The sequence below is a fragment of the Brachyistius frenatus genome, unplaced genomic scaffold (assembly GCF_029030835.1).
Source record: "Brachyistius frenatus isolate BFR_SWC_R1_liver_20210118 unplaced genomic scaffold, ASM2903083v1 Contig_30, whole genome shotgun sequence".
NCBI lineage: Eukaryota > Metazoa > Chordata > Actinopteri > Embiotocidae > Brachyistius > Brachyistius frenatus.
The window spans coordinates 4,185,097-4,198,137 of record NW_027210629.1 but is presented as its reverse complement, the minus strand read 5'-3'; the positions used below and the strand labels follow the sequence as shown (position 1 = coordinate 4,198,137).

Here is a 13,041-nt window from a genome sequence, read left to right as displayed (position 1 = left end):
AAGGAATAACAATGTAAGCAATATATCAAAACCATCTGTTGGGGTAAATGTCACAGTTATTAAATTATTATTTTTGCAGCATTGATGATCCTCACTGATAAATACAGAAACAGTTGAAAAGAAAAACCTTTAATCTGGCAGAACATATTCATACCAACTTTCGCTTGTATTTGTAGACTTGTTTGCTGTCATTTTAAAGCTGGAAGATATTTAGTGCGTTTTCAGATTAACACGGCCCAGAGCACGTCAGTCAGTCTGTTTATCTTGTGAAGCCTGTTTCAGCTAGTGACAGAGTATTAAAAGGATGTGGGGTGAGTTGACGGTAAACTGTGATAAACTGGACAGTTGGCAAAAAAAGGTGCAGTCCATTTTGGACAGTTTGAAAGATTGTTATGATGTCTGGAGTAGCTTTAAGAAATCCATTATAGAAAGCCCCACTTTAATGGGCAAATTTCTGCTGTGTTAGCGTGGTGTATGCAAAGAGACAGAGCTCAACAGAAACAGATTCCTTCACTCCACATCTGCACTTTTTCACATCGTGATGTCTTTGGTGCTTTTTTGCCTGCTGAAAAGTAGAGGCGACATCTGATACGTGTGTGTGCAAGTAAGCGCACTTGTTCCCCGTTCCCAGTCGCTGGTAAAGCACTTAACACTCATGTTGATCCACACCACCAACAATTAGTGGCCCAGGTCTGGGCAGTGGAAATGAGGACAGTGTCTCATTGCCTTTGGTGAGGGGCAAAGAACTGAAGTCAAGACTCACAAGAAGGACGAAACCTGAGCTGTTTAACACACTCACACACATAGAAACAAGCAAAAATACACCTGTATTATGATTAATAGCACACCTAACAGTGAGTGTTTTCAGAATAATTTACTCATTAGAGACCAAGAACTGCACTGTTCTCACTCATTTCTTTCCTTTTGAAGTCAGGGATTTCAGAAACCATTTCAGGTTGACATAAAGCAGCAGATTTATGGCCTGTTCATGTTGTTGTATCTTGATATGCTAAAATGACCCCTCCACTAAATCATGTTTCGGAGGAACACTGCAGCCTTCACCAGAAGTTCCCAAGCACGCCGTTCATGCTCAGAGACACAACTGACAATATGCAGGCAGTTTTCAAACAGTCAACAGAAAAAAAAAATGATCATTGTGGCAGCAGCAAGAAACTAGTGACTCATAACTGAAGTTGTGGAGGAATGACAGTATCCCAAGAAACATTCACACTACAAATTAAGTCAAAATAACCCTGATTAAGTCACTTTACCCAGTACCGGTGAGAAGAAAACTATTAAGTACCAACTGTGACTCAGAGATAGTGTTACAATTACAAGAGTAACTTCAGAGCACCGCCTAAACAAATTATATGTTTCATATGTCAATATTTTTTACTGATTGTTTCTACTATAGCATCCTTTTCAGTTCTAAATATCAGAACCATATCATTGTGTACAACTAACAACAAACCTGGTTTTTTTTTTCAGGTAAAACTTGAGTTTGTGTCTAACACTGTTATGAACCATATTTTTTTGTTTGAGGTAAATTATCAACAGTTGAAAACAACAATAAAAATAACACTGACAATAGGTGACGACAATTAAAGTAAAACCAGGTTTATAACGATATTTTCTTTCCAAGTAATGCAGTATGTGATTAATAAATTGGTTTGAAATTCAGTACACCCAGCAACTGGGTTTGAGTTATGAGGTGCTGAAATTTGAAAACAAATGATTATATGAGCAGGTTTAAGCCATCAACGCTGTTTCAGAGAGCGATTTATTAGAAAAACCTCAGAGACACATGAATCTGATTCCTGCACAGAGACAGAGAGTATCTGGTGAAGCTCTGCTGTCAAAATTAACCTGTTTTGAAATAAATGATTCATGGTGCACAGGAACAGTGAGGGGAAATTCTACTCAGTGTGTAATAGGTGATCGCAGCGGCTAATGATTATTTGAGAAATGAAGGAGAAACATACTCATATTAGGTGCGTGTAAAAAAAAAAAAGGAAAAAAAATCTGCTGAGAGCTCCATGAATCACTGAGTGAAGCACCGGAGTTGGCAGGGAGAGAAGCTCGAGCTGGGAAATGTTGCTCTTCCAGTATGCGTGGACACGTGACTCTCTGTCAGAGCACCTCTCTGTGGACCTGAAACGGTTTACCATTACATTTTGTGCTGAGACCAGATTAAAAACAACTTCTATATTGTGCCTTTCTGATGTGATGACATCTTTAAATGATTAACTTTATCAATCAATGTTTTTTCTGTTTTCTGTGGCATTATAGTTAGAGTTTGACATCAATATCAAACAAGTTTAATAATCAGAAATGGAAATGCCCTCTTACTGCACATTGATAAAACGGGTGAGTTTCTCCCCTGCAACAACACGCTCATCACGCTCATCACTCCCCTCCACCCCTCCACGCCAGATTTGGCTCCCTGAAACTTCTTTCTGTTCCCTGAAAATATGACACGAAACTTTTCAAGTTGGTCAAATTGGTGATGTGCCCGGACCAGTGGTCACAAAAATGTGTGTACCTCAAGTGGGGATGTTGCTCAAGCTACGAAATTTTTTATATTTACTCACAAAGGTTGCAGCTTCCTCCTGCTCCATGCACGTCATGGCACAACAGGAGCAGTGCACAACAGGAGCAGTCTCAGAGCTTTTTGATCAACCTTGCAGGTGAGAAAGGAGGCGGGGAACATCAGGTGATCATACTGGCAGGACAGCAGGGAAGGTGGGAGTGGTAGGTCTGAAATGACCAGAGAGTTAGCGCATGGAGATCAAGTAACCAGAATGAATGAATGAAGACTGTAACACTCACCTTTAAACTCCCTAATAACACTATTTGGTGTTGATGAGAGCAGATCCTTAAGGTTATATTCTTCTATTTAAATGTAACTAATTGCAGACTTAATCTTTTTACCTTTTGCATCCCTTCCCTTTATGATAGTTTTATATGTAGACTTCTTGTTGCTTTTGGTTTTAAGTATAAGGGGATGATATCACTGGTCACATGTGAACCCACAGAAAGTGTCAGATGACTCAAAGATTTCAATTGTTACTGTTTAATTTTCACCCCCTGCAACCAATTTCCTCTGTAATATGTAGGTTTTTTTTTTTTTCAAAAGCAACTCAAATGTTCCTGGGTGGTCTATGACTGATAGGAATTGAAAATTTATGGATATTACCGATTACTCTAAACGTGCAGAAATGACCTTCTGTGGACTCTGGAAAATTCGTCAATAAATACGACCCTTGTGAATACACCCCCACACACACATTGCAATGACACACATGCACACATCAGCACTATTGCCAGATGGTATAATACTTTCAAATAATTGGACACACTTGTCTACTTCAGAAACACAATACACTGCACAGCAGAAACTTTTCATCAGACAAGTAAACACATTAAGGCTTTTATTTTGTTGAAAACACACAACTGTTTTTCTCTCCACTTTAAAACGGATTTAGAAGTATACTTAATGACAGACAATGTTTATTTAAAAATTTGTATTGGTGTTTGTGTAGTCTGACAGGTCATCTCATGTGGTGAAGATTTTCCTATTTGCTTGGGTGTTATATAACGGTGGACATCAAAGTTACCAATTAGCTGCTGATTTCATGGGAACTCGCTGGTGTACATAACTCTGCTTTAAAACCTTTGAAATAAATCTTTCTTCATTCTGTATATTTGTGTGGGATTAAACACAGTCAGGATGGGGACTACATCGAGCCCAGGGGCCGTTCACACTGCTGTCTCCAACTGGACTGAACGCTCGGCTGGGATGCACTGAGCGCTGATACTGTTGGATTAGTACCGAGATGTGAAAATGAAAGCTATAATTTACCCAAAAAATAATCAATACACATTGTCAATGGTTCATTACTACTGTACTGTAGCTGATGTGTACTCTTTAGGGTTCTCCGTCATGTTGAGGTTGTCTAAACATGCAAAAACTTTTCATCGGACCAGTTGCTGCGATGGCTGCTATTACTTTAAAGGAGCTGGCCAGCAGTTTGATACTGCACCTCCTTATAGTCGGAGGATTTATCAGAGACAGATATTTTAAATCAGGGCAGCAGGGACTGACCTATCCTGACTTTTCATCTCTATGGTCAAGCTCTGGAAATGAGGATCCTGGAAGTGGGAGGGGTATGTTTTCCCTTCGACAACATCACAGGACTCACTCAGATGATGTAACGATCATCTAGCTTTATGTTCTGACCACCAGCTTTGGTTCATTGTTTCTGAGATTCCATCATTTTGGAACGGTAGACAGGGCTGAACACAGCTGCACCCATGAGCACCAGGTGCTGCCGCTGCAGTGAACAGGAAGCCAGTCGAAGGTGTGAATTTAAAACACCAAAGCATCAACGCAGCTGTTGAACTCAACCAAAACTGACACAACAAATTAAATGATTTAATCTGCAGATTGTAAAATAAATCATCTTTAGCTGTTACCCACTCTTCTTGGTTGGATTTCTCCTCCTAAAAAGCACTTTGGTATTTGTAGCAACTTCTATTGTACACTGAAGTTGTCACTGTCATCTAGCTTGTATGTTCAATGTTTTGTTACAATAACAGACACTTTGCTGTAAATATTTTTGAACTGATATTTAACAGGGATTTATGCCAATCCAGGTAACAGACATTTCTGGTGTGGTAAACATCTGCCGTATGCTTTTAAAATTCCACCTGTCTAATTTGTAACATCTCTGTAAAACATTTGGTGTCTCATGCCAAGACAGCCCATCCAAGAGAGCCCATCCAAGACATGACTTCAGAGCCCAGAAAACACTGTGGTGTTCCAAATGCAGGATAATTAAACTGATCTTCATGTGTAAAATTAGGCTGAGTGTCCCTTTAATACAATCAGGGAAATGGGATTGGGTTTGTGGAGTTCATAACGTTAAGAATATCCTTTAAAAAATATATATAACACCTTCCACAATTACTGCAGCTGCTGCTGTGGACCATCCAGAGACCTCACTGTGAAGTTTCCTTTGGCACTAAATCCTACAGAAAAAATAATCCAAATCAAACCTGTTTCAGGCAACAGTAGACAAAACTCTGAGAAAATATATTGGAGTAATTTGGGTGAAATGGCCCGCTGAGCATTAAAATACATCACCAAACAAGGCCTCACTGTTCTAATAGGATATTACCACCACTGAGCTCATTGCTTCATGGACGTCACATGGAAAAAAAAAAAAAAGGATGCTCTTCACACTAATGTGTGTGCTAAAAACACAGCGCAGGGATCATCTTTTCCTTCTGGATTACATTTCATTCCAATTTTCTACAGCACTGGAGGGATGAAGCGCAGGCTCCGAGATGTTTATCGACTCCCGCATCTGTTCGGTTCTGGTATATGTCCAGGCCGCGATTGTTTTGTGTCTTCTTCAACTGACGGGGACAGCAGACGTGGTGGAGCAGCAGGTGCTTTCTGCTGTTTATCAATCAGCTCAGAGGTAACAGAGAATCACTGAAGGACCCCTCTGATGTAAAGCAGCGTGACAGCTCTGTAACAGCATACATTGTCAAGTTGTTTATCACTAAGGATCCCCCTCCCACTCCTTCAAAAAACAAAAAAAACTAAAACGTAATCCCAATTTGCCGCTGAAATATAGAGTGGACAGGTTTAAACCTGTGTGAGGTCAGTGTGCAGCTTTTTTGTACAGGATGTCAGTGTACACTTGTTCACACAGATGGTAAATATCAGCGTCACCGGTTGTCCATTTATACATTTAATTAAGTGCTGCAGACTCTTCGGAGCAAAGACGATCAAATTGCAGAGAAGTTTCATGAATTGTTCCATATGCATCTCAGTGACCCGCTACTGTAAGATCCAATTTTTCTCAGTTTAATTTGATTACTTTGTGTTGTTCCCAGAGTCTGGAAGATACTCTGACACTGTCTTTTAGGCTACGTGTTTGCCTAAGCCACTGCAGTGCTTGTTTAACCTCAATTGCACTGAATTGGAGACTTAGATTGTGTTTATTGTTTCAGGGAAGAAGCTCTCTCGGCCAGGTCTATTTCCTGAGACCCTGATTTTAATTTTTTTTTCTCCATTAGAACAAAGATTTACTGTTTGTCTCTATTTCTCTGTGTCTGGAAATAGATATTTGACACGTTACTGAGATCAAGAGTTGTTTTTTTAAGTAACCTAACCCGTGTGTTAGATATTGTTTATTTGTCTGTAAACGTTGGAAAAGTGACAGCATGCTAATCTCAGGGTCGTTTGTCTGAGCTAATGGGGGTCATGAGGTGATCTCACCAGATCTAATCAGGAAAAAAAGGGAGTGTGAGAAACTTGGTGCTCTAATTATGAAATTCCGCTTTATGGTGACAACATATGATAACAAGTCAAAGGCTATGTCTGCTGTGAAACAATAGCACTGAAGTTTACTTACAGCTGCATTATGAAATGTACACATTTGTATTCCTGACCACACATAAATTCTCAGTTCTCAGTGCGCAGTTTTGGCATATTTCATGAGTCATGTTTACAAAAGTGATACAACAACAAATAGAAAAACAATTTTCCGCTATATGTCCACAGATTTCATTATGGATTCAAATCTAAACAAAATACAAAATAAAGTGCATAATTTAAAGATCAAAAATAAATTAAAAGACCTTGTTAATAGGCCACTCTAACTTCAACCAAATATCATACTGCACAATCTCGAGGGGCATCATTCTCAGCCTTTCTGCACACAAACAAGCTTTTCTAAATGTATCCACAACAAGAGAAACCAGAAATGGAATCCCTGACATTAAGCTGCAATTGGAGAACATTTAATAATGGAAGAAAAGGAGGCGGACTGTGTGCTTCAAAGCTGCTGAAACCAAGACAACAACAAGTTCAAAAGTTTAGTCTGTTATATGCTGTATATGTGAGACAGCAACAGCAGGTGTCAACAAATATTATAAGACACTAAAAAGGGAAATTCTGGCATTTAGGAAAAGTGCAGCAAAGAACAGGATCACAAAAACGGTTCTGATGATACTATGATAAATATATATTCTTATTTGACAAATTAAAAGCACTCTTACAAATTTGAGGATTTCAATTTTGACCTAGAATTAAATAACCTTGGGTTTTCTTGTCTAATTCATTTGAGGGCTGTTTATTTTCAAGCGCTAATGCCGTATACCTGCTGGTACCAGCTTCTTAAATTACAGTATTGTCTGATTTTCTCAGTTTCACCATAATGGAAACAGAATATATTTTACTTTTGGACCTTAGGAACAATTTAAAGTTGTCACATTGGACTCCTGGAAGCTGATATATGGACATTATTATTATTATTATTATTTTTTACAATATCACACATTTAGACAATACATTAATTGAGAATGATTACAAATGAAAAGTCTTAGTAACAGCCCCAAAGGATACATATACTTTTGTAAAAATGTTCTTTATTAAATTGAGTGCTGATTTCCTGGATTGTATTCCTGGAAAAGTAATGCATGAGCATGAGTACTGGTCAAACTAAAAATTTAGGACTTTGCTCAAATACTTCTTTTGGACTGGTAACCCCTCTAGAGTTTTATTAACTAGAACCTTCTCCTAGAGAAGAATAATTTTATTACAAAAAAAGTTTGACACAACAATGATCATTTAGAACATTATTTTTCTCAAGCTGACAGCTTAATACTCCACATTAATCACCATCTGTTCACTGATTTACATCACCTTCTCCGAAATTATGTTCAAGATTCCTAGTCTGTTGTGGCAGAGAAATCTTTGTACCCTCACTGTAAGGTGGAAAACTAAGCTTTTTATAATGTGAGATGACATATTTGCGTGTATTCCAGGGCCGAGGAACAAAAATGTGCGTTCACCACATTTTAAAACTGTAGGGTACATTAGTCATGGAACTAACACAATATGTCCCTCAATAAGCACAGCACAATGGAGTTTGTTAGAGGAATCAATTCTTACAATGGCAGCACACATGCCAGTGATTACTCATAAGAATCACATTCACAATGTTTCATTTATCATATTGACCACAAGCTTGAGTCAATTATTTTAAATTACTGGCCGTTAAAGTTTTCCACAATGATTGAACAAAGTAGATCAAATTAGGAAGGATAAGTTTTTCCATCAAGGATCTGTGTTTAACATCCTTGTCTTGGGCAAAATGATAAGATCTGTTCACACAAGTCACAGATAGTCATCTCTGAGGTAGCTGGGTGCTGAAACAGAGAACAGGGCGATAAAGCTCGCAGCACTTCTCTCTTTTTCCCTTTATGTGTCCGACTTCACTTGAAGAGTCATTTTTATGTGCCTTCCCCTGTTTTTTCAGAGGTTTAAAAGCTCTATTGTGGAGAACGAATTCAGCAGACAATCTACCTTCAATCTGAGAACTTTCTTCTGATTCAGAGTCGAGTCAGATGCATTTCTCCTCCACTGTCTCGGTGCTCAACGTCACCTGAAGTGCAGGATCTTTTGGGCAGGGAGGAGCTGAAAGCTCTGTGATTGCATTGGACCCTTTTCGGGTCTGAGCCTCAGTTCTGCTCTTCTCAGATGAATAAGAAGCTTGTGAGTTTCTTCCTGAAGAAGGATGTGAACCAGAGAGCCTGTCTGCCTTATGACAGGTTCCTGTGTACACCTCCATTCCCTCTGGCAGGTAGAGGAAGGTCTGGAAGCTGTTGGTTATATCTCGCAGGTCATGGGACACCAAGGAGTGAGAGTCCCGGTTCGAGATGACGGAGGAGAGCTGATGAGCATCTATACAGTGGAAATTTCCTTGTCTCTGTTGCCTCCTTGCTCCCATTTTACAAAACAGACACTTGATTTTCTCAATGAGCTTGAGGAGAACAGCCTTGCGGAGCAGGATGTAGATCCAGGGGTCAAGAATAGGGTTGAAGGAGGCGAAGCGTATCGCTCGTAGATCAGGGTTTTTGTCAAGCTGCAGCTCCACTGGAGTTTTATAAAGCTGGTTCAAAAACACCTGAGCCTGCAAGGGAGAATAAAATAGTGACTGAATGGATAGATGTAGTGTAGGTTTAGATGTACATGTGTGTGTCTGTGTGTTAAGAGGCCACTATGAAAACATGAGAGGGAGGGGAAAGTAATTCACATTTAAAAGAGATGAGTTGGAACTTTTCTCTCTGATCATGCACTTCAGATCAGATTGCATGAATACATTTGTTCCATGCTTAAAACTAACTGTAATAAGACCTGTGCATTAAGTCTTAACGTGGCTTTCAAATCATGTACTCAAATTTTGATCACTTTACAAGACGAAATAGTTCTATGTCCCAAAAGCTGCATTTAAGTGTAAAAGAGACGTGCGTAAAACATGCCTAATGGTTAGAGGCAGCGCAGACAAAAAAATAACTTACTACAAGTGGGATGGCGCAGATGAGCACCACTGCCGATGTGCCTATGAGCAGAATGACCATCTGAATCTCTGCACCGGCCAAACGCCCAAAGCTGCGTCCTCTCCTCCGCGGGTCCACGTTGCGCCCCAGATCTGTCCCTAGCGACATCCTGCGCACGAAGCGCCGGTGCATCCGGATCAAAGCCACACACACCAGCACGTTACATATAACAGTGGCGAGAATAAGCAAAGAGCTGAAACCCGCATACATGTAGGAGTAGGTGGCATCGCTGGTGTTGTTGCTCCTCCACTCTAGAAAACACCAGGTTTGCGGGTATTGTTTCTTCACCTGTCCGAAGCCCACACTCGGCAGAGCGCAGAAAAGCGCGTTGGAGATGTAGATCGCTACGAGAGTCAAGCCGGCCAGTTTTTGGTCCACATATTCATTATAGAAGTAGGCATGGTTTATAGCAATGTATCTCTCCACCGACATGGCACAGATAATGCTGAGCCCTGCCAGAGAGAAGAAGAGCATGGTGAATCCAAAGTACTGGCACAGCGGGTCCTCGCCGGGCCACGATCCTTTCACATAAATGGCGATGGTGACCGGACTGGCCAGCAGCGTGCCCAGGAGGTCTGTGATTGCCAGCCCGCACACCAGCGTGTAAAACGTCGTCTCTTTCTGTTCTTTGCGAGATTTACAAAGAACCACGATGGCGATGACATTTCCAACCACCCCGAAAATGAACATAATGGATGGAATGGTCGGGACCATGGTCCTCCCTGTCATCGAGTGGTTATTCATTGTTGTGTCCAAACGCACTTCACGACGAGTGAAACAACTCTTCTTAATGTCGGTATTTCCAGTCCAGAGCAGGAAACTTAGTTGCTCTTGAAAGAAGTTTGAGCAACATTGTCAAAATAGAAAAAAAAAAGAAAAAAAAAGAAAAGAAAAAAAAAAGCTGTTTCCAAGTTATCTGAAAACTTTCAGCCCACTCCACAGCCCCCTCCACAGCATCCTCTGTCTGCTGCTGTGGTTACAGGCAGCTCAGTGCTGTTTCCCTATCAGATCATCAGCTAACTGCAAGACACAAGCAGGCTTTACTCATGAGAACAGAGCGATAAAAGCAGACATCAGACACCAGTGACTTCATTGAAATGAGGCTCAGCCTCCAAGCTTCCTGCAGGGCTCTGTCCCTCCCCTTGAGTTCACTTCACAGCCATCATCAGCTGTTCACTGTGTTCAGGAAAGGCCTTGGACATATTTTGTGTCCAACCTGAACCATGTTGGAGAGCATGGTTAGGTGATTTTGAGGAAATAAACAAAAATGAAACCCTAAGAAGGCCAGAGACTGTACATTGTGCTCTCAAAATAGGCAAATAATTAAATATTAAAATGACAAAATAAAATTGTGTCTATTTCAACAATAAGTTGAGGCTTGTATCCAGAGGAATTGATGGTCATAACAGTTATGCTACAATATTTTAGACATAGTAGTTCTTTGTAAAACAGAAACATGAAATGAAACAAAACAAAAATAAAATAATATTTAGAAAGCATACCAAGTGCAACCAAGGGCAGGAGCAATGTATATTTACAATTATAAAAAAGTTCATCTAGGACATAATATAATAGTAGAAAAAGTATTCTGGTTTGACATACCAGCAAAATAAAAAAATTCTGTAAAAGCTTATGCTTCATTTATTTCCCAACAATTCTCTCATATTAGGATTGATTTGGGATCAAGACACAATCTTTGTTTGTTTCATAATTAGGAATAAAAATGAACAAAATGTCAAATACTGCCAGAGTCTAACCAATTATTGTCAGGTCTAATGTTGATAACCTTACAGCACCTTTCATGCTAATTTAAACAAAAAGTCAAACATCTTTCAAAAATATGAGCATCATTTGCTAATAATTCATTATGTTTCTGTTGTTAACCTGATCAATAACAAAAACAAAAACAAAACAAAACTGGAATCAGAAATTTCTCCATCTAAACATTTAGATTTGATTCTTTTTCAAGAGAATTAAAAGGAAGAAGTTGAGGTCTCACATAATTGCAGGTTTTCATAAATTTTTCATAGGGGAGAGCTGTATGCCAATAGTATATTAATCATATGAGACGATTGTCTTTTGGATACATAATATCGGGATATGGTGTAACTTGTCTTTTCCTGGTTTCAAAGGCTGTATTGCAGTAAAACAATGTAATTTTCTGAGTTTACCAGACTTTTGTATTTTTGTGTTCACTTGTGTCCCCCCCCCCACCCCCACCCCAACCCTAATAACATGCTTGTCCCCTTGTTTCTGTTGCCCTTAAGCACAATGTTTCCAACACCTCTTTAGGCAAGGCTGTAAACACTGACATGATGCTCTCCAGTGGGTTTTCATGTTTATTACACACTTTGCTGTGATACGTGTTACATGTGTTTCAGATGTTAACTTCATATGAGCAACATGTCGTCAAAACATTAGTATCCTGAAATGTACCCATGTTTGTGAACTGTGAGCTGCATCTGTTGTATTAAAGCTGCATGCAACGTTCACGTTATAGTGTGAGCTGGATGCTGTTTACATTGTTAGTAGGATATCGTCATTCAGTTTGTCAAAAATAGTGTAATAGACCGTCTCGTGTTTATTGTTTGCATTAGAGATGACGTGTCCCCTCAGGGTTGCCGTAGAGGTAAGGCAACTCCCGCCTCTGGTCAAGAGAGCGAGGACAAACAACAGAGAGAAGCCGTGGGCTTCCCGACTCCGCTTCTTATATTCTTATAAGTGCCCCGTTACACGAACCCAGGACGTTCGGTTACAATAGTTTCAGAGTTTATGTTAAAATATGATACAATTGTTAGATTTATTTTTTGGTTTGGGTACAAATATTCTGGGAACAATGGGCCTCATTCGCCAATATCTTTTTAAGATTTTTCATAAATTCGTTCTCAAGAAATGTCCTAAGAAAAAGTACATCAGATTCACCAGGTGTTCTAAAGCCCCGGATTTGTTCGCACTTGTGCTCTTATAGTGATGAATCCTCGAAAGCGCGTGCTAGTTGCCTCTAATTATTATCGGTACACGCCCTGCCGATGCCCATAAAACAACTACAGTAGTTCTGAAGCGGAGGTGCCGCTGCAGGAAGTGAACAGAAAGAGCGCTGTCATATTTAACAGCGTAGCGTAAATACTGGAAGTAAAATAATGAAAAAAGATGCACGGGATGAGATTTCTCGTTCAGTTGGACGTCATCTCAGCAGGACGGCTCAAAACCAATTATGTAAAAATAACCAGCTGCTCACAGACTGTACGCTCCCGCAACAGCACCTCCAGACCGGCACCAAGATCCTGTTTACCTAACAAGCAATGGATTGCTGTCAAACCTGAGAGACACAACTGTCGTGCAGTCGTTGGAGTGTGAGTGTAGTGATTGTTCAAAACCATGATGCTTTGTAAAGTAATACAAATAACTATCAACATTTTAAATCTAAAAAAAATATCACTGTCGATTAAATACTACAACTGCAGAAGAAAAAACACCCAAAAAATATATTTGGCATAAACATGTCGGCACTCAGATGCGTGATGTTACCCAAGGGAAAAAAAAAATCCCAAATTAGAAAATGTCGGTGAATGCCAGAATTTTTTTTAAATCTGCGTAAATGGGATTTAAGAATACATTTCTTCT

General features: G+C 39.7%; 1 protein-coding gene across 1 annotated transcript; it reads right to left on the bottom strand.

Moving 5' to 3' along the window:
- Window positions 1-7,415: 7,415 nt before the first annotated feature.
- Window positions 7,416-10,161, bottom strand: ptger4a (prostaglandin E receptor 4 (subtype EP4) a). Its single transcript, XM_069699362.1, has 2 exons — window positions 9,379-10,161; window positions 7,416-8,990 (listed from the first exon to the last, which is right to left on the bottom strand). The coding sequence occupies exons 1-2, from the start codon at window positions 10,159-10,161 to the stop codon at window positions 8,421-8,423; spliced, it is 1,353 nt and encodes a 450-aa protein (XP_069555463.1). The 3' UTR covers window positions 7,416-8,420.
- Between the last annotated feature and the right edge of the window lie 2,880 nt (window positions 10,162-13,041).